This window comes from Phyllobates terribilis, unplaced genomic scaffold (genome assembly GCF_046119375.1).
Source record: "Phyllobates terribilis strain yellow unplaced genomic scaffold, ASM4611937v1 Scaffold_2__4_contigs__length_985480577, whole genome shotgun sequence".
NCBI lineage: Eukaryota > Metazoa > Chordata > Amphibia > Anura > Dendrobatidae > Phyllobates > Phyllobates terribilis.
In genome coordinates this window covers 749,602,797-749,624,525 of record NW_027362762.1, presented here as the reverse complement: position 1 = coordinate 749,624,525, position 21,729 = coordinate 749,602,797, and the positions used below count along the sequence as shown (strand labels likewise).

The 21,729-nt window shown below is 40.6% G+C and overlaps 1 protein-coding gene across 4 annotated transcripts in view; it reads left to right on the top strand.

Moving 5' to 3' along the window:
* The window catches only part of USP9X (ubiquitin specific peptidase 9 X-linked), a 123,267-nt gene that overhangs the window by 32,451 nt on the left and 69,087 nt on the right, over nt 1–21,729 (top strand). For all 4 annotated transcript variants that reach the window (XM_073667274.1, XM_073667273.1, XM_073667271.1 and 1 more), the window contains exons 2-5: nt 9,044–9,297; nt 13,193–13,338; nt 14,937–15,016; nt 17,262–17,374. In XM_073667274.1, the coding sequence (XP_073523375.1) occupies nt 9,202–9,297; nt 13,193–13,338; nt 14,937–15,016; nt 17,262–17,374 (435 nt within the window). In that variant the 5' untranslated portion in view covers nt 9,044–9,201. The remainder of the gene's footprint in view (nt 1–9,043; nt 9,298–13,192; nt 13,339–14,936; nt 15,017–17,261; nt 17,375–21,729) is intronic.

Sequence of the window (21,729 nt, the reverse complement as noted above, 5' to 3'; positions counted from 1 at the left end):
CACCATAGCAGAGTCGTAACCATGATAAACAGCGGGTTACTAGGTGCACGTGTGCCCCTAGTAACCCGCTGTTTATCATGGTTACCAGCCTGCTCCTGCTTCAGCAGGCTGGTAACCAGGAGCAGGACATCGTGGAAAGATTCTTTCCACGATGTCGCTGATCGTTGGTGAGCCTGACTGTTTGACAGCTCACCAGCGACCACATAGCGACGCAGGAACGATCCCTGACGGGTCGTATCGTTGTTGGGATCGCTGCAGCGTCGCTAAGTGCGACGGGGCCTTAAGTCTTTCAAAGATAAATGCAGCATTATCTTTACTTGGCCAGTCCAATCCACAGTTACTGAGAAATCAACGTTTGAATTGATATGCAGGGCTGTGGAGTTGGTAAGCCAAACCTCCGACTCCTCAATTTTCATGACACCGTCTCTGACTCCCTCATACATGGCTCATGTTTAAGTGATAAATTTACTGTAGCACAGATTCATCTCAGCTAAAAGTCTAGACCCTTAGATCAGGAATAGGACAGACTTTTATAGGACATTTCATAACTTTCCCAAATTCTTAGGAAAAAATATTCCCCACAAACTACATTGAACTACTGTACCCAATTCATTATATATTTTAGGAGTTGGTCCATTTTATACCGACTTTGATTCCGACTCCACTAAAATGGACACAGACTCTGACTCCCCTACTCCACTGCCCTGTTGATATGCAAATCTGTCACACCAGCTCTATTTCCCACCCAGTTCCACTGCCTCTATGCTGTGTGTGACTTCAGGCAAATGGGCAGTCAGTCAAGCAGGAGGCAGTGATGCTTGGTGGAAATAGAGCTGGAGTGACCCCAGAGGCTTAAAACCTACAAATTACTTTTCAGCCTCATTTGCATATTAATTCAAACGCTGATTTCTTAGTAAAGGAGGAATGGACTGGTCATGTAAAGGTATTGCTGGACTTGTCATTGAAAGGGCTACATGTGCATATAAATTGTTTGGAAGGGAGGGGGGGGGGGGTAAAATCCTTCTGACAGATTCCCTTTTAAGGCGACGGCCCCACTATCAGTATTTGGTCAGTATTTTTTCTCAGGAGTGGGTGATAAATGCGGAATTGGTGACTTGTTTCTATTATACCTTTTCTCTGATTGTTCCTCGCCTGGAACACTCCATTCTGACCAGTGTCACTTTGAAGTAATAACTTTGGAACGCTTCAACGGATCCCACTGACTCAGAGATTTTTTTTTTTACACATACTTTATGGTAGTGGTAAATTTAGGTAAATATTTTTTGCATTTATTTGTGAAAATATAATTTTGGCTAAAATTTTTAAGTTTTCAAACTTCATTTTTATGCCCTCAATACAGATAGTTATATCACACACACTGAATAATATTTACCACATATCTACTTTGCATCAACATCATTTTTTAAACATAATTTTTTGTTAGAAAGTTAGAAGGGTTAAAAGTTTATCAAATTATAGCGACATGACACTTTGTATTTCCCTTGTTTAGACAGTCACAATGTTGTTTTCTTGTGTTTTATAATGTTAAATAAACTTTTTTTTTTAAAAAAAACCTTTATCAGAAATTTCTAATTTTTCCATCAAAATTTACGAAACCAAGTTTTTTTTTCTTTAGGGACCATATCACATTTGAAGTGACTTTGAGGAGCCTATATGACAGAAAATACCAAAAAGTGACACAATTTAAAAATTGCACCCCTCAAGGTGCTCAAAACCACATTCAATAAGTTTATTAACCCTTCAGGTGCTTCACAGGAATTAATGGAATGTGGAAGAAAAACATGAACATTTTTTACTATTTTCCACAAAATGCGGCTTTATCCATATTTTTTTATTTTCACAGGGGTAACAGGAGAAAATGGACTGTACAGTTTGTTAGTGCAATTTCTCCTGAATATGCCAATACACCATACGTGGTGGAAAACTACTGTTTGGGGGCATGACAGGGTTCGGAAGGGATGGAGCTCCATTTGTCTTTGGGAGTGCAAAATTGTCAGTAATAGATGGCGAGCGCCATGTCGCATTTATAGAGCCCCTGATTTGCCTAAACAGTAGTGACCCCATTTTGGAAACTCTTATCTAGAGGTTTAGTGAGCACCTTAAACCCACAGGGTCTTCATAGAATTTTAGAACTTTAAACTATGAAAATGGAAAAATACATTTTTTTTTTCTGCAAAAAATGTTGCTTCAGCCCCAATTTTTCATTTTCACAGGGTAACAGAAGAAAATGGACCATAAAATTTGTTGTCCAATTTTCTCCTGAGTATGCTGATAACCCATATGTGACGTAAAACTACTGTGTGGGAGCACGGCAGGTCTCTGAAGGGTAGGAGCGCCAACTGAATTCTTCTAACTTTGGATTGAATAGTTTGCGGGTGCCATGTCACCTTTGGAGAGCCCCTGACTTTCCAAAACAGCAGAAGCCCTCACAAGTGACCTCATTTTGCCAGAACAATAGAAACAACTCCTCTTCCCCCATAAGTGACCCCATTTTACAAACTACACCTCTCAATGAATTCTTCTAAGATTTCAGTGATCTTATTGATCCCATGGGTGTGTCACAGAATTTTTACACCATTTGTGAAAAGTCTCTGCCATTTTTACCCAGTTTCTGCTGAATGTGGAAATACCCCACATATGGCTGTACAGGACTACTTAGCCACACATTGAGACTTGGGAGGGATGGCGCGCTACTTGACTCCTGGAGCACAGATTTTACTAGAATAGTTTACAGATTCCATATACAGAGCCCCTAAGTGCTAGAAAAGCAGAATTCCCCCTCAAGTGGGAATTTATTAACATAATGGGGTCAAAGGGGTATAATCTCCTGGTGTAGTGGTGATTTGACGCCATGGGTGTTTTTTCCAGAAACCAGCAGCAGTCTATGTGGCCGAGTGAAAATTGCAAATCTGACTTAGTGCCCAGTACGTGTTTGTGGAGACACGCACCCGTAAATTAAGGGCTCTCATCGCTACAGAAATGCCAAACATGTGGATACTAAATGTGGTTTCAAGGATTTAAACGGAAACCCCAGTATAAGTGCTCAGCGTAGAGTGCAGGATAAATGAGCGTTGAGCCTTTCTGCGATCTTTGGGAGAGGGAATGAACAAATAAAATAAATTCTTCACCTGCTCTTTATGTATTTTGACTCCGTTCCTCGTGCAGTGTAAGTGATTAGACTGCTTCATTCTTTGGTTTGGTGTGTTTTTTTCTGATTGTCAACTATCACACGCTAAAAGACCTTTGCTTTTACAAAAAAAAGTTTTTGCATCTCCATATTTTGCGAGCTATAATTCTGTATCAATACCAAAGGAAAAAGACAGGAAAACAGCCCTCTCCATCTGATGCTATAATTCTGTATTTCTGCCGGCAGTCATATGAGGGCTTGTTTTTGCGGGACGGGTTGACTTTTGTTGGTACCATTTTTAGGCCATTTTTGATCGGTTTTTATTCTGATTTTTGGGAGGCAGAATGAAGAAATACCAGCAATTCAGGATTTTTTTTTTTTAACGCTGTTCAGTGTGGTAAAATTGATAAGGCAGCTTTATTCTTTGCGCAGTACGATTACAGCGACACCACATTCTATATAATTTTGTTTTGCAACTTTTACACAACAAAAACTATTTTACTGTAAAAAAAAAAAATTTTGCATCGCTTTATTCTGAGAGCTATAGCTTTTTCATCCACTGATAAAGCTGTATGTACACATGACTGCTTGTTTTTTTTTTGCGGGACAAAATGATGATGATTTCAGCGATAACATTTTTATTTACATTTTGTCTTTTTGATCGCGTTTTATCCCACTTTTTGTTTGGCGGTGGCCGCTATCGCACGGGTACAGATCCTGTGTCGCGCACGATCGCCATGACGTACTTGGGGTGCCTCAAATGTTATGAAGCAGTTAAAGGAGTTTCCAAGATTGGCAAAAAAGCAGTCACTCGGACTAGTCTTGTGAAACCGCACGTTGTCCGCTGTCACGTTTCTCTAGTGCTGCGAGCGGGCAGTCATGACAGCAAGTGTGCGATATACAGGTGCATCTCACTAAATTAGAATATCATCAAAAAGTTAATTTATTTCAGTTCTTCAATACAAAAAGTGAAACTCATATTATTATATAGAATCATTATAAACAGAGTGATCTATTTCAAGTGTTTATTTCTGTTATTAATGTTGATGATTATGGCTTACAGCCAATGAAAACACAAAAGTCATTATCTCAGTAAATTAGAATACTTTATAACAGCGTGAAAAATGATTTTAAAATCCCAAATGTTGGCCTACTGAAATGTATGTTCAGTAAATGCACTCAATACAGGGTTGGGGCTCCTTTGCATCAATTACTGCATCAATGTGGCGTGGCATGGAGGCGATCAGCCTGTGGCACTGCTGAGATGTTATGGAAGCCCAGGTTGCTTTGATAGCAGCCTTCAGCTCGTCTGCATTGTGGGGTCTGGTGTCTCATCTTCCTCTTGAGAATACCCCATAGATTCTCTATGGGGTTAAGGTCAGGTGAGTTTGCTGCCAATCCAGCACAGTGATACTGTTGTTTTTAAACCAGGTATTGGTACATGTGGCAGTGTGGACAGCAGGGCTGTGGAGTTGGAGCTCATTTTGGTGGAGTCTGAGTCTGTATAAAATGGACCAACTCTGACTCGTATAATATATAATGAATTGGGTACAGTAGTGCAATGCAGTTTGTGAGGAATATTTTTTTTCATAAGAATTTGGGAAAGTTATGAAATGTCCTATTCCTGATCTAAAGGTCTAGACTTTTAGCTGAGATGAATCTGTGCTACAGTAAATTTATCACTTAAACATGAGCAATGTATGAGGGAGTTGGAGTCTGTGCCATAGAAATTGAGGAGTCGGAGGTTTGGCTTACCGCCTCCACAGGCCTGGTGGACAGGTGCCAAGTCCTTCTGGAGAATGAAATTTCCATCTCCAAAAAGCTTGTCGGCAGAGGGAAGCATGAAATGCTCTAAAATTTCCTGTTAGATGGCTGCGCTGACTTTGGTCTTGATAAAACACAGTGGACCTACACCAGCAGATGACATGGGTCCCCAAACCATCACTGATTGTGGAAACTTCACACTGGACCTCAAGCAGCTTGGATTGTGGCCTCTCCACTCTTCCTCCAGACTCTGGGACCTTGATTTCCAAATGAAAATTGTAACTCTGGGACCTTGTGGAGTGTCAATGACTGCCTTCTGGACATCTGTCAAGTCAGCAGTCTTCCCCATGATTGTTGAGCCTACTGAAACAGACTAAGGGACCTTTTTAAATGCTTAGGAAGCCTTTGCAGGTGTTTTTTGTTAATTATTGTGATTTGCTGAGATAATGACCTTTGTTTTTTCATTGGCTGTAAGCCATAATCATCAACATTAACACAAATAAACACTTGAAATAGATCACTCTGTTTGTAATGACTCTCTATAATATGAGTTTCACTTTTTGTATTTAAGAACTGAAATTAACTTTTTGATATTCTAATTTAGTGAGACGCACCTGTATATACTCCCAGTCACATTCCGAGTAGACGTGCACGGCCTCACTCAATACAAGTGAATTGTGAATTCATACCGATAATAGACAACCCCTCCAAGTCTCTTCAAATTCAAGATCTCCTTTTCATCTCTATTGGTCCAAGAGGTGTGTGTGTGTGTGTGTGGTAGTTCAGAGGTGGTTGGAGATGACCACAAAACTCTTAAAATATGGTATATACATTGTCTAATCCCTTAGCACAAGAGAACATGCTAGAAATCTTTCCATTAATTTGATTCACAAAATAATGATCTTTACCCTTCTGTGAGTGTTTTCTCTGCTTTTTTTCTGCATTGGAACTACGATGTTTGGTAGTGTTTTCTTTTTGTTACTTATGGTAGCTCCCTATTGGACCTAATGGATTGTGCAAGAAACTGGGGACACCCCCTTCCTCCCACCACCACAAAGAACTACTACAACTCTATAACACTAGTACAATTCTATTCCATATTACACCACATATGTAACTAAAGGGTAGTCCATTACTTATATATTGGTGATCTATCCTAAGGATTAGAAGATGGATGCAGTCAAACGCCTGCACCCCCATCTTTCGGCTGTTACCCCCACTGGGACTCCGGTCTTAAGCGTGAAGCAGAACAGCATAGCTGTATCACACTGTTCAGTGGCCACTCCAAAGAAAATAGGTATCAGCTGATCTGCATACTCAGTCATCTCTTTTGGCTCTGTATGTTTACATGGGACTGGTGTTTAACAGCTGACTGATAATGCCACCAATCTGTTAGGTTACCAATATAAAAAGTGGCCTACTAAATTAGCGCACTCATAAAAACATTGGCGCTTCAGTTGCCATACATACAGTACAGACCAAAAGTTTGAACACACCTCATTTAAAGATTTTTCTGTATTTTCATGACTATGAAAATTGTACATTCACACTGAAGGCATCAAAACTATGAATTAACACACGTGGAATTATATACTTAACAAATAAGTGTGAAACAACTGAAAATCTAATATATATAATCTTCTTATCCCGTCTGTCTGTCCAGGAAATCCTGCGTCGCTGATTGGTCCGGCCGCGGCCAATCAGCGACGCGTGATTTCGTAAAAAGATGGCGGCCGTTAGCGGCTCATCTGCCGCACGGAGGTCAGCGGCGATGCAGCCGGGAGATGACCGGCACTAGCCGGTCATCTCCCTGCTGCTAGCCGCAGAAGGACCCCGACCGGCGGCGCCGCTGCCCTCGATGCGGCTACCGTCGGGAGATCAGCACCTAGGGCCGCTGATCTTCCGACGGCAAGTGTGAAGGGAGGACCGGGAAGCGGCGCCTCCGGTCGGAATACTTCTGCTGCGAGCAGCCGGTCATCTCCCTCCTGCTCGCAGCGGAAGTACCCGCACAGGCAGCGCCGCTCCCCGGTCCTCACTAATAGGATTCGCTGATTGGTAGCGGCCGCCGGCCGCGACCAGAGTTATTGGCGCCAAATTTAAACACCGCTTAGCTGATTGGTCGCGGTCGGCCGCATACATATTCTAGAATACCCGATGCGTTAGAATCGGGCCACCATCTAGTATGTCTTATATTCTAGGTTCTTCAAAGTAGCCACCTTTTGCTTTGATGACTGCTTTGCACACTCTTGGCATTCTCTTGATGAGCTTCAAGAGGTAGTTACCGGAAATGGTCTTCCAACAATCTTGAAGGAGTTCCCAGAGATGCTTAGCACTTGTTGGCCCTTTTGCCTTCACTCTGGTGTCCAGCTCACTCCAAATCATCTCGATTGGGTTCAGGTCTGGTGACTGTGGAGGCCAGGTCATCTGGCATAGCACCCCATCACTCTCCTTCTTGGTCAAATAGCCCTTACACATCCTGGAGGTGTGTTTGGGGTCATTGTCCTGTTGAAAAATATATGATGGTCCAACCAAATGCATACCGGATGGAATAGCATGCCGCTGCAAGATGCTGTGGTAGCCATGCTGGTTCAGTATGCCTTCAATTTTGAATAAATCCCCAACAGTGTCACCAGCAAAGCACCATCACACCTCCTCCTCCATGCCTCATGGTGGGAACCAGGCATGTAGAGTCCATCCGTTCACCTTTTCTGCGTCTCACAAAGACACGGTGGTTGGAACCAAAGATCTCAAATTTGGACTCATCAGACCAAAGCACAGATTTCCACTGGTCTAATGTCCATTCCTTGTGTTCTTTAGCCCAAACAAGTCTCTTCTGCTTGTTGCCTGTCCTTAGCAGTAGTTTCCTAGCAGTTATTTTACCATGAAGGCCTGCTGCACAGTCTCCTCTTAACAGTTGTTGTAGAGATGTGTCTGCTGCTAGAACTCTGTGTGGCATTGACCTGGTCTCTAATCTGAGCTGCTGTTAACCTGCGATTTCTGAGGCTGGTGACTTGGATAAACTTATCCTCAGAAGCAGAGGTGACTCTTGGTCTTCCTTTCCTGGCGCGGTCCTCATGTGAGCCAGTTTCTTTGTAGCGCTTGATGGTTTTTGCAACTGCACTTGGGGACACATTCAAAGTTTGCCCAATTTTTCGCACTGACTGACCTTCATTTCTTAAAGTAATGATGGCCTCTCTTTTTTCTTTACTTAGTTGCTTTTTTCTTGCCATAATACAAATTCTAACGGTCTATTCAGTAGGACTATCAGCTGTGTATCCACCAGACTTCTGCACAACACAACTAATTGTCCTAACCCCATTTATAAGGCAAGAAATCCCACTTATTAAACCTGACAGGGCACACCTGTGAAGTGAAAACCATTTCCGGTGACTACCTCTTGAAGCTCATCAAGAGAATGCCAAGAGTGTGCTAAGCAGTCATCAAAGCAAAAGGTGGCTACTTTGAAGAACCTAGAATATAAGACATATTTTCAGTTGTTTCATACTTTTTTGTTAAGTATATAATTCCACATGTGTTAATTCATAGTTTTGATGCCTTCAATGTGAATGTACAATTTTCATAGTCATGAAAATACAGAAAAATCTTTAAATGAGAAGGTGTGTCCAAACTTTTGGTCTGTACTGTATCTGTTAGCAATGCTTCTAGTAACCTTTAAAAACTGTTCATGTGCGCCATATAACCCTTCATGTAACAAGCCTGCCACTTCTCTATAGAAAGCCGCAAGACAACTCATGACATAACAATACAGCAAGTAAAAACCAATGCTGGGGCTACACTGTTAACAGGAGTGTTACCCATAGTGGTTTTGGGATATTCCAACCTACATGTGCACTTCCGTAGACTAGTGACAAGTTGCCTTTGTTTTTCCTTCTGTCTGATTCAGATTATGTAAACCACATTTAATGTGGTGTTGAAAAGCCTTTTTATGCAGGACTTTTAGAAGGATTAGATATAGTAATCCTTGGAATATTTTTTTCATAAATTGTTGTTGCTGTCACATATGAAAAATAGACTATTGATCCTGAGTGCAGTTATCTAAAGCGGTGAAATGCAGTTTACAGGCCTCCATACTAATGACTTTTTTTTTTTTTTTTTTGTCCCCCCAAACAGGTTATGCAATGGTCTCTGCAAAACGTCCTGTGCTTGAGGTGGAGCTTCGTAAGACAGACCTATGCTGGCTTGTCGTCTTTAATAAAGGGACTATAATTTCTTCTCTTACAACTGCTACATAAACAGACAAAATTGCAAAGATTTGCCCTGTGTCGAGTATGACAGCCACGACCCGTGGCTCTCCAGTTGGAGGGAATGAAAGCCAGGGCCAGGCTCCTGATGGACAGTCCCAGCCTCCAGTCCAGCAGAATCAGGTATGAACGGCAAATCATTCAGGTCAGAATCCTTAAAGCGCACCTGTCAGCAGGATTGTGCTTAGTAAACTACATACACTGTCAGGTGGGCGCCGTTATACTGAGTAAAATGATACCTTTGTTGATGAAATCCGTCCAGTGGTTCTTTTATGATCTTTATTTTCAGTTCTGCCACAATGATATGCTCGTGCTCCGGGGTGGGACTTTAGGGAGGGGCTGTAACAGGAATACATAATGAGAGCACCTATCTCTGGCCTCTGACAGGTCACTGTGCTTTCAGTAACCTGCCTTCTATTTTAAATATTGCCTTTGTAATTTCTTTGCCAATTTAAAATTTACATCCCCAAAAATGGCCGCCGGTGCATGCGCAGTAGAATCTTTGTTTACGCCATTTTGCTTTTGGAAAAAAACTTGGGTGCAGCAATATGGCGCCGCGCATGCGCAGTAGCATCTCTCGGCAATCGAGAGACGCTACTGCGCGGGCGGCGGTGGCCATATTGCTGCAGGTAAGTTTCTTTTTCCAGTAGCATCTCTCGGGCGCCGGCGGCCATTTTGGGGAGGATGTAAATTTTAGTCAAAACCTCATGTGTATCCTAAAATAGTATCAATAAAAAAAAAATAAAAAAAAAAGTCTGCTCGGTCCTCTAAAAACAAACTCTCAAACAAGTGCATTGATGGAAAATAATGTTGTGGATCTCAGGAAATTGTGTCCCATCTGCTGCCATTTAAATGTAGTCATTCTGCTGTTATGGCAGGGGACTGCTGGGTTGCTATCACAGCTGGGGGTCTGATCACACCTGGTATCTGTCTTCTTGTTGAAGCTCAGCTCCATAGGAGACATATTTTTCACTACATATTGCAATACTATGATATTGCAGCATATAGTATAAGCGATTAAGTGATTGGAGGTTCACATTCCCTAATAGAACTAAAAAATAACGTTTTTAGAAATAGAATTTTTTTTTCCCCATTGAACTCTACCCCCTCGTCCCAGTTAAAAATAAGGAAAAAAAATCATACTTAATAGAGCAGCGTTCATAAATGTCCGATCTTTTAAAAAATGTAATGAATTAATCTGATTGGTAAACGCTGTAAAAAGAAGAGAAATCAAGACTCCAGAATTGCACTTTTTTATATACATTTTTTTTGGTCACCTCACTGTCCATAAATGTAATGAAGAAAACCTCATACATACATGAAATTGGTATCAATAAAAACAGATCATGTTAGGAAAAAAACAGGCCCTCGTTCCGCCCCATTAACAGAAAAACAAAAATATTACGGGTCTGTTAAAATGGCAACACAACGCAAAAACATTTTTTTTTATTAAACAGAAAAAAATGTCATGTTTGCTGTAATCTGACTTGTGTAGACAACTGTTCCAGGTCATTTTTACCACACTTAATTGTACAAACAAAAATCAATGGTTGGAATTCACCATTAAATAACACTAAATTATTTTTCCCTAGCTTCAGTACATTTTATTGTAAAACAAATATCATTAAATACTAGAACTTGTCGCCCCCCCCAAAAAAAGTGTTTACACGTGTCGACGGAAAAATGGTTTTCTAACTCTTGAAAGACGGCGAGGAAAAAAAGAAAGCTCAAAATGAGAAATTCACCAGTCTTTAAAGGGGTTGTCAAGGTTGGGCACCAAAGTCTGCCATCACACTGGCTGCAGATTTGTAAGTCTTCACAGCGCAAACATTGCATGCTATCAGGATTCTCCAGTGCGGCGTTGAGACCGGGCAGTCATGTAACCTCCAGGGCTGTGGAGTCTGTAAGCCAAACCTTCGACTCCGACTCTTCAATTTCCATGAAGCTGACTCCAACTCAGACTCCCTCATAATGGCTCATGTTTCCCCTTTACAGCCTGTGACGTATTAGTACGCACAGGCTGTATTCCCCCGATTCAGTGAGGGCTCCGGCGCTGAGCCCGCACTGAACCGGGCACATGTCAGCTGATTATTACAGCTGACATGCACCTGCAACAGCCGTGGGTGGAATCGTGATCCACCCGCGGCTGTTAACATGTTAAATGCCAATGTCAATCTCTGACAGCGGCATCTAACAGCGCCGCGCCGGAAGCGCGTCACTTACCCCGCCCATCGTCGACCCCGTCACGTGATCGTGGTTCACTGATGGGTGGTCATAACAACCCTGGGTCTGCAGCAGACTCCAGTGGTTGTCATGAGCTGGTCGCTATGAGCGCCACCTAGTGGTCTGCGCTCATAGCACTTGTCTGATCGCCTGTGCTACTTCTAGTCTCCTATTGAGACTATAGAAGCAAGCAAAAAGTGAAAAAGAAATGTTTTTAAAAATATGAAAAAAATTAAAAAAATATTAAAGTTTAAATCACCTTCCTTTCGCCCCATTCAAAATAAATAATAAAAAAAAACCTCCATACATACACATATTTGGTATCGCCACGTTCAGAATTGCCCGATCTATCAATATAAAAAAAGAATCCGATCGGTAAACGGCGTAACGAGAAATTTCTAAACGCCAGAATTGTTTTTGGTCACCGCAACATTGCAATAAAAGGCAATAACGGGCGATCAAAACATCGGATCTACCCCAAAATGGTATCAATAAAAACTTCAGCTCGGTGCGCTATTTTTTTTGTTTGTTTTTTTTACCAAACTTTGGATTTTTTTTTCACCGCTTAAATAAAAAAGAACCTATACATGTTTGGTGTCTACGAACTCGTAATGACCTGGAGAATAATAATGGCAGGTCAGCTTTAGCATTCTGTGAACGTGGTAAAAAAAAAATAAATTTGTGGTATTGCACTTTTTTTGCAATTTCACAGCACTTGGAATTTTTTTCCCGTACACGATATGGTAAAACTAGTAATGGCGTTGAAAATTACAACTTGTCCTGCAAAAAATAAGCCCTCACATGGCCATATTCACCAGAAAATAAAAGCACTATGGCTCTGGGAACAAGGAGAGCAAAAAACGAAAATGCAAAAATGGAAAATCCCAGGGTTGCGAAATGGTTAAATGATAAATTTATGGTAGGACACATTTTTCTCAGCAAAAAGTCTAGACCCTTAGATCAGGAATAGTACAAACATTTATAGGACATTTCATAACTTTCCCAAATTCCTATGAAAAAAATATTCCCCACAAACTGCATTGAACTACTGTACCCAATTTATTTTATGAGTCGGTCCATTTTATTCCGACTTCACCAAAATGGACTCCGACTCCACAGCCCTGGTGACCTCAGGTATCTCTAGTTGGAATGTGGCTAGGAGTATGCATATCTCGTGCTTGTTGTCACCTGACACCCTGGCTCTGGCACTGGAGAATCCTGACTGCACGCCATGTGCACGCTGTAAAGATTCACATGTTGCAGTCACATAAAGACTGCAAACTTTACTCCCAAACCTGGGCAACCCCTTTAAAAGGAATCTGTCACCCCCTTGGACACATCTAACCTATTTAATACAGACATACAGGTTATGGAATGCTTAAAATAGTCATACCTGTATGCCTCATATCTGCAGTCTTCTTGTGCAGAAATTATCTTTTATTCCTTTGTTAACTAGTTCTTCCAGGCTCTGGGGTGTGCGGTGCCTGGAAGAAAACTCAACCTCCTTTCTTCATTCGTGTACCTGTTGCCTCCCATCTGCTTCATAGTGCCCTGTTCCACATTACTTTTCCGCCCTTCGATGGGCATTGGCTGCTTGTTTCTTCTGCGCAGGTGCTAGCACCTCATGAAAATCTGCAAAATCAAAAACTCACTAAAAGCTCGTTGTAGGATCATAGCCATAAGTTTTCAATTAACACGCGGGTAAAAATGGCACAGAAAAAGCCCAAGTCTTGAAACTGTAAACTATAAATTTTATTTATTTTTGTAATTTGTGTACTTCTTTCTTTGTTCTTAGACCTCCTCACCTGATTCGTCCAATGAGAATTCTCCAGTCAGCCCTCCAGATGAGCAGGGTCAAGGGGATGCTCCACCTCCACTCGAAGATGAGGAACCCGCTTTTCCTCACACTGACCTGGCCAAGCTGGATGACATGATCAACAGGTAATGTTTGTCTAAATTAAAGTATCCCCAGCATAGTAAACTTTTGAAAAGTGATCTGTCAGATTTTTGTTGGACAATTCCTTTAGAATCTGTCATTTTCGGTGATATATGCCTGAAATGGTGCTTGCTGAGCTTTTTCTGTACATGTAATTTTTAATGTTGTACTCTCCCACTCTTGTGCACTATAAGCTTGTGAAGCTGGCTCTCCGTAGCTCTGTTGCACGTTATATCGCCTTCCTCCATATGTTAATGAGCCGCTAAGATGCCACCTATGTACCCTATACTTGTCCTTCAAACCTGCCCTGTTGTCCTAGTCAGTATGTATTATGTGTGCATGGTTGGAGAGCGCGATGTGTGTGCTGTGATTTCCCCACCCCCATTAGATTCCTCAGACTGCATATATTTTCATTTGTGTCCAGTTGTGGCCAATGCATGCGTGTAATAATTACATTGGTATAGTCATGGCCAAAAGTTTTGAAACTAATACAAATTTTAATTTTTGTAACTTCAGTAACCATAAAAACATCTGGCTCATAACTCTTACTGAAGTACAGTTATAAGCATGTCATGAGATTTTAAACCTTTATTGACCTGTACATCAAAGTTGATGCAAAGACTCAATATTTTCAGTGTTCGCCCTTATTTTCAAGACTTCGGCAGTTTGTCCTGACATGCTCGATATCTATCTGTTTCTGGGACAAATCCTGGCTGATGGCACCTCATTCTTGCCTAATCAGTGCTTGGAGTTTATCACAATTTCTGAGTTTTGTTTTTTTTTCCTTCTTCTTTTTGAGGCTTGACCACAGGTTTTCAATGAGATTGAACTTTGTGGAGTTTACAGGCCATAGACCCAACATGTCAGTGTTTTGTTCTTTGAGCTACTTATTACTTTTGTCTTGGTGCTTCATGCTGGAAAAAGCATTAATTGCCAAATTTTGTGTGTGTGGTGGTCAGCTTAGACACACAGATGAAGCGGTCTCCATTGTCAAACTTACTGCTGATTGGTCGACACTGCTCCTCCAGTCTTAATTCTTTGCCAGTGAAAAAAGTTTTTTTCTGTTTTTTTTGACACTACAGACCCTTGTTTTTTGTCAACTGTCCTGTTTTCCATCCATCTGTGAATCTACTAAGTGGTATCTCCCAGCTGCGTAGCCGTTGAATATAGTGAAACTATGAATATTCTTACTTAAACCAACCTTTTTTTGAGGTTGATGAAAGTACTTTCATCACTAAATTTGGTGGGGAAACTTTTATAGAGCGATAGAGATGTGTGTATGTGTGTATATATATATATATATGTATGTATGTATGTGTATATATATATATATATGTATGTGTGTATATATATATGTATGTATATATATGTATGTATGTATGTATATATGTGTATATGTTTTGATAACTTATATATTGAGTAGTTTTGTTCTCCTACATCATGCTGTTCTTTAAGATGTGCCATACATCTTCATAATATTTAGAAAATGTGTGTTTTAAAACACTAGTTTCTGTCATGAGCCATTTTAATTACTGATATTGAGTTTGTTTAAATATATTTCCACTTAAAATTCAGTTGCTGAAATTATTTTTTTTTCTTCTAGACCTCGCTGGGTTGTTCCAGTTTTGCCGAAAGGTGAATTAGAAGTTCTTTTAGAAGCTGCTATTGATCTTAGTAAAAAAGGTATGTTCACTGCAACAGAAGGAAAAATCTACTGTATTTTTCTCACTAAAATACTATCAATCCATAAGTTATAGTGAGAAGTTGTATTGTGTATGAACAACTAGGACTATTAGCCGGTGTTGTGATGTGCACATGTTTTTTTCTGATTGCCATAGACTTCAATAACCAGTTTATGCTAAAGGCTGTCATTTTGTCATATATTTGACAGGCCTCACTTTGCGCTCTCTCGTTGAGGCACTCCCATCAGTTTTTATCCTTTTGAAATATTGCACTTATATTATAAACTGCAAATCATTCCCCTCTTCAACTCCTGACCCAGCTGCTCGCTTGCCCCCCCGCCCCCTATATAGAGCTTAGAATGATTCAGCTGGTTAGTTTTTAATCAGGTGATGTCATAGACCTAATGGAAAAGACTGGGTAAAAGGGCAAAACAAACAATTGTAAAGTACATAGTGCTATATAATATGATTTTCACTATACACTGCTCAAAAAAGTAAATGGAACACTAAAATACCACATCCTAGATATCACTGAATTAAATATTTCAGTTCAAAATCTTAATTCATTACATAGTGGAACGTGTTGAGAACAATAAAAAATAATTTTGTTTTACATTGATAATTTTTAATATTCCATGGAGATCTGGATGTGGAATGATACTCAAAATCAAAGTGGAAAATCAAATTTACAGGCTGATCCAACTTCAGTGGAAATGCCTCAAGACAAGGAAATGAAACTTAGTATTGTGTGTGGCCTCCACGTGCCTGTATGACCTCCCTACAACGCCTGGGCATTCTCCTGAAGTGGTGGCGTGTGTTCTGCTGAGGGATCTCCTCCCAGACCTGGATTAAAGCATCAGTCAACTCCTGGACAGTCTGTGGTCCAATGTGGTGTTGGTGGATGGAACGAGACCAGATGTTTTCGATTGGATTCAGGTCTGGGGAACGGGCGGGCCAGTCCAAATCATCAAAGACTTCATCATGCAGGAACAGCTGACACACTTCAGCCACATGAGGTCTGGCATTGTCATGCATCAGAAGGAACCCAGGGCCCAGTGCACCTGCATATGATCTCACAGTGGGTCTGAGGATCTCATCTCTGTATCCAATGGCAGTCAGGGTACTTCTGGCTAGCACATGGAGGACTGTACGGCCCTCCAAAGAAATGCCTCCCCACACAATTACTAACCCTCTACCAAAGCTATCATGCTGGAGGATGCTGCAGACAGCAGAACGCTCTCCACGGCATCGCCAGACTCTCACGTGCTCAGCGCGAACCTGTTCTCATCCGTGAAAAGCACAGGGCGCCAACGTAGAACCTGCCAATCTTGGTGTTCTCTGGCAAATGTCAGTCGTCCTGCACAACACCCACTTGTGGACGTCAGGCCCTCATACCAGTCTCATGGAGTCTGGTATGAGCACCCGAGCATGCTCGCCAAAAGGTTAACAGAATATGCTTGCTCAACACTAGTCAGGACTCATGGCTGGCCATTTTTAAAACGGTCCATTTTTTTTCTTCAACTATTCCTCTGCTTGGTTTAGTGTGCGGCAACAACAAAAAAACATCTTACTATGTTGGCTTTCAGTTGATAGTAGAGAAAACTGAGCCTAAATCTTCACACTATCCTATGTTCACACATGTTGGGTTTTTCGGCATTTTTACTGTAGATTTTTATGCAGATTTTCAGCTGTGCTTTGCAGTACCAGCAAAGTTGAGAAACCATAATTCTCTGTTCACTTTTTTTTTTTTGCTGCTGCTTATTTTGTGCTTTGGTTGGGTTTTTGGAAAATGGAGCATGTCCCTTCTTTCAGCGTTTTTTCACCCATAGGAAGTAATGGGTGGTGGAAAGAAACACTGAAAAAACGCATCAAAAACGCACCAAAATTTGCATCAGCGTTTTTGATGGCAAAAAAGAATGGGGTTCTTTTTTTCTTTTTTTTTCCACAGAACTTTATGTACATGCATAAATAGAGACAGAAGGACAGTGAAAAAAACTCTGAAAAAACGCACAAAAACACAGCAAAACCTGCTTTTCTCACGCAGCTGATTTCCTGCCAGAGATTAGGTTTTGCTGCAGATTTGTGATTCTGAAAAGCTCAACGTGTGAACATAGCCTTATACAACTGCATTGCTCTTAATGCACTAATGCTACAAGTGCCTGTGTTCTACCTCTTGTCAAAGTATTTTATGTAAATGTGTCTTTGATTATGTGCTTCTAACCGTGTTTTTTGTTTTTGTAACCTAGGCCTTGATGTGAAAAGTGAAGCCTGCCAACGATTTTTTAGAGATGGTCTAACGATATCCTTTACCAAAATTCTCACTGATGAGGCAGTGAGTGGCTGGAAGTTTGAGATCCATGTAAGTATTTTTGGCTTTGTTTCACAAAAAATAGTAAGTGAATTGTATAGATTTGTCATTTCCATAGCCTTTGTTCTTGAAAGTGTAAATGTAATTATTTTTAAAGGGAACTTAACAATACGAAAATGCAATCTGTTATACTGGCATCTTGTTATAGAGCAGTAGGAGCTGAATAGATTGATATATAGTAAGACTCAGTATAACCTGTTTTTAATCATATAAATCTCTGCAGTTTCTAGGATTTTGGTCCAATCGGAGACTAACCGTTTACTTTGTATAAATGTACATATAGAAACAGCTGTCAGTCACTGATGGGACTTCCCACTGGACCCAAAATCCCCAAAACAGTGGAGATTTCGATGATTAAAACACAGATTATATTAAGTCTTTTTTCACAAAACTATATAATCTACTCTACTCCCCCTGCTCTATAACATGCTGCCTACTGATAGGACTGCATTTTCGTGTTCTCAGGTTCCCATTAACAATGTTTCGTCAATTAATGCTCTTCCTTTTGGAAATTTTACAATATACAAATACTTTGTCATTTGTTTCAGGTGTTTTTCAGAACCTTTGTAAAGGTTTTTTGATAGACTTTCTATGAAAGAGAGTTATCCCCCCCCCCCCCCCAAAAAAAAAATAGCACAAAAATAAATAAATAAAAAAGTAACAGCATTTTAAAAGCCAAAAACAATGAGGGATATCTTACCTCAGTATGATATTAGTGAATGGGAGCAGAACTTAACCGGTTCCCGACCGCCCACTGTAGATAAACGTCGGCGCTTGCCAGGCTCTGTGCAGTGCCGACGTTTAAAAACGGTGGGTGGTCTCGCAGTGCTCAGGACCCCCAGGGTCCTGCAAGCACTGCGATTCCGGTGCAGAGCGTTAGCTCTGACAGGGTACATCATCGGGACCTGATTAGATCAGGTCCCAGTGATGTTAACCCTTTGCTGTCTTCTATATGCTGTGATCTTTAGTGATCGCGGCATATAGGAGACAGCAGGAAGAGAGGGGGTCGTCCACTTACCTCCGAAGACCTCCGTTTCGTTTGAGGACCTGGGGTTGCTATGGCAGCTGGAGGTCACATGACCGCCTCCAGCTCTGCCATATATGGTGTCCTTCCTGTCTGACTTCAGCCTGTATGTAGCTGAAGTCAGACAGGAGACTCTGACTGAAACAGTCAGTGAAGATCTCATATAATGTAATATATGTGTATTACATTACATGAGATCAGTGATCAGAAAAATAAAAATTAATGTCCCATACAGGGACTAAGTAAAAATATAAAAAAAAAGTTTTTAAACTATTAAAAAAAAAAATCACAAAATAAATAAAAATAAATAAATAAAATATTAAACCAATAAATCCGTAAATTATTACAAAACCAAAAAAAGTACACATATTTGGTATCGCCGCGTCCGAAACAACCCGAGCTATAAAACTGTCACACTAATTAACTCCTTCTGTGCACACCGTAATAAAAATAAATAAAAAACGGAGCAAAAAAATACGCTTTTTCATCATATCGCCAAACAAAAAGTGGAAAAAAATGCGATCAAAAAGCAGAATAGAAATAAAAATGGTACCACTGAAAACGTCATCTTGTTCCGCAAAAAAAAGCCGCCATACAGCTCCATCAGCCAAAAAATAAAAAAGTTATAGCGCTCAGAATAAAGCAATGCAAAAAAAATATTTTTTTTTCTATAAAATTGTTTTATTGTGTAAAAGCGCCAAAACATAAAAAAAATACAGTAAGTGTAGTATCGCTGTAAACGTACTGACCCGAAGAATAACGCTGCCTGATCACTTTTACCACACGCAGAACGGCATAAAAAAAACTCAAAAAACAATTCCTGAAGTGTTTGTTTTTGTTAACTTTACCTCCCAAAAAACGGAATAGAAAGCGATCAAAAAATGTCACGTGCCCAAAAATGGTTCCAATAAAAATTTCAACTCGTCCCGCAAAAAACAAGCCGTCACATGACTCTATTGGCCGAAATATGGAAAAATTATAGCTCTCAAAATATGGTGATGCAAAAACTAGATTTTGCAAAAAAAAGCGTATTTTAGTGTGTGACAGCTGTCAGTCATAAAAACCCGATATAAATCTGGTATCTCTGTAATCGCACCGACCCGAAGAATAAAGTAATCTAATCAGTTATATCACACTAGGAATGGCATAAAAAATAAATAAAACAAATATTATTCACCTGCTACTGATTTGTTTATTATGTCTCCCAAAGATCCCAGTAAGGCTCTGCTCACATTTATCCTGTGCTCTGCGCTGAGCACTTACACCAGAGTTTCCGTGTAAATCTCTGAAATACGTGATTCAGCCAGAACCCATGATGGAAGATTCCCTGTAATGAGGCAGATATAGGCCACTGTGGATGCCGTCTAGCCTGGGATCCCACGGTGTCATTTGTTTTAGGCGTGCATAAAAGTGCGGTTGGCCACAGTTTTGTGCACTTCTGAAAAAAAGGACACCACTAAACAGAGGCCAGACGGAGTCCAGAGTAACTCTGCTGCCTCATTACAGTGAATGGATCCCGCATGGGGTTTCATCTGAATTACATCACTTGGAAATTTAGATGGAAACCCCGATGTAAGTGCTCAGCCTAGAGCGCCGGATAAATGTTACGTAAAATGTTCCCAATAAAAGCTTCAACTCAGTCCTCAAAAAAAGCTAGTCTCCACTCAGGTCCGTCATCTGTTAAAAATATAAGGGACTTCCAAGTTACTGGTAGCAGAAAGGCTCTGGAAAAGCAAAATGGTCCTTGCCCCCCAAAAGAAATTCAGAAAATTTTGTGCTCCCAAATCCAAATGCCTATTCTACAATAATTTGTTCTCCAATTGTCAAATAGCGCTCCTTCCCCCTCAAATCTCACCGTATGGCTGAGTGGTACGATACAGCCACATATGGGGTATTGCCACTTTTAGAAGAAATTGTGTGACACATTTCGGCACCATTTTTACCCATTGCCCTGTGTGAAAATGTAAAATCTGAGGGTAAAACATTTTTTTGTGGTAAAAATATAATTATGCTTTTTTCACTGCCCAATGGTATAAATTTAAAAATTAAAAAATGCTCACTACTTCCCTAGATGAATTCCTTGAGAGGTGTAGTTTACAAAATGGGGTCACTTGTGGGGGTTTCTGCTGTTTTGGCATGTCAGCGACTCTTCAAATGTGACATGGTGTCTGCTGCCTATCCCAGCCAACATAGCGCTTCTTTCTCTTCCGAACCCTGCCGTACACCAAAGCAGTGGTTTTCCCCCACATATGGGGTATCGGCGTACTCAGGAGAAATTGTACAACAAATTTCATGGTGCAATTTATCCTGTTACCCTTATGATAATGCAAAATTAGGGAATGAAAAACATTTTTTTTGGGAAAAATGTGAAAATTTTATTTTTACGGCTCAATATTATAAACTTCTGTGAAGCAGCTGGGGGTGCAAGGTGCTCACCACACATCTAGATAAGTTCCCTAAGGGGTCTAGTTTCCAAAATGGTGGCACTTGTGGGGGGTTTCCACTGTTTAGGCACATTAGGGGCTCCCCAAATGTGACATGGCGTCCGCTAATTATTCAAACAAATTTTACATTCAAAAAGTCAAATGGCGCTCCTTCCCTTTCAAACCCTGCCATGCGCCCAAACAGTAATTTGCCTCCACATATGGGGTATCAGCGTGTTCAGGAGAAATTGCATAACAAATTTCATGGTGCAATTTATCCTATTACCCTTATGATAATGCAAAATTAAGGGATGAAAAACGGTTTTGTGGGAAAAATGTGAAAATTTTATTTTTACAGCTCAATATTATAAACTTCTGTGAAGCACCTTGGGGTTCAAGGTGCTCACCACACATCTAGATAAGTTCCCTAAGGGGTCTAGTTTCCAAAATGGTGTCACTTGTGGGGGGTTTCCACTGTTTAGGCACATCAGGAGCTCTCCAAACGCAACATGGCGTCCGCTAATTATTCAGACAAATTTTACATTCAAAAAGTCTAATGGCGCTCCTTCCCTTCCGAACCCTGCCGTGCGCCCAAACAGTGGTTTTCCCTCACATATGGGGTATCAGCACGCTCAAGAGAAATTGCACAAAAAAATTTGGGGTCCATTTTTTCATGTTACCCCTGTGAAAATAAAAAAATTGGGTCTAAAGTAACATTTTTGTGAAAAAAGTTAAATGTTAATTTTTTTCTTCCACATTCCAAAAATTCCTGTGAAGCACCTGAAGGGTTAATAAAGTTCTTGAATGTGGTTTTGAGCACCTTGAGGGGTGCAGTTTTTAGAATGGTGTCACTTTTGGGTATTTTCTGTCATAAAGACCCCTCAAAGTGACTTCAAATA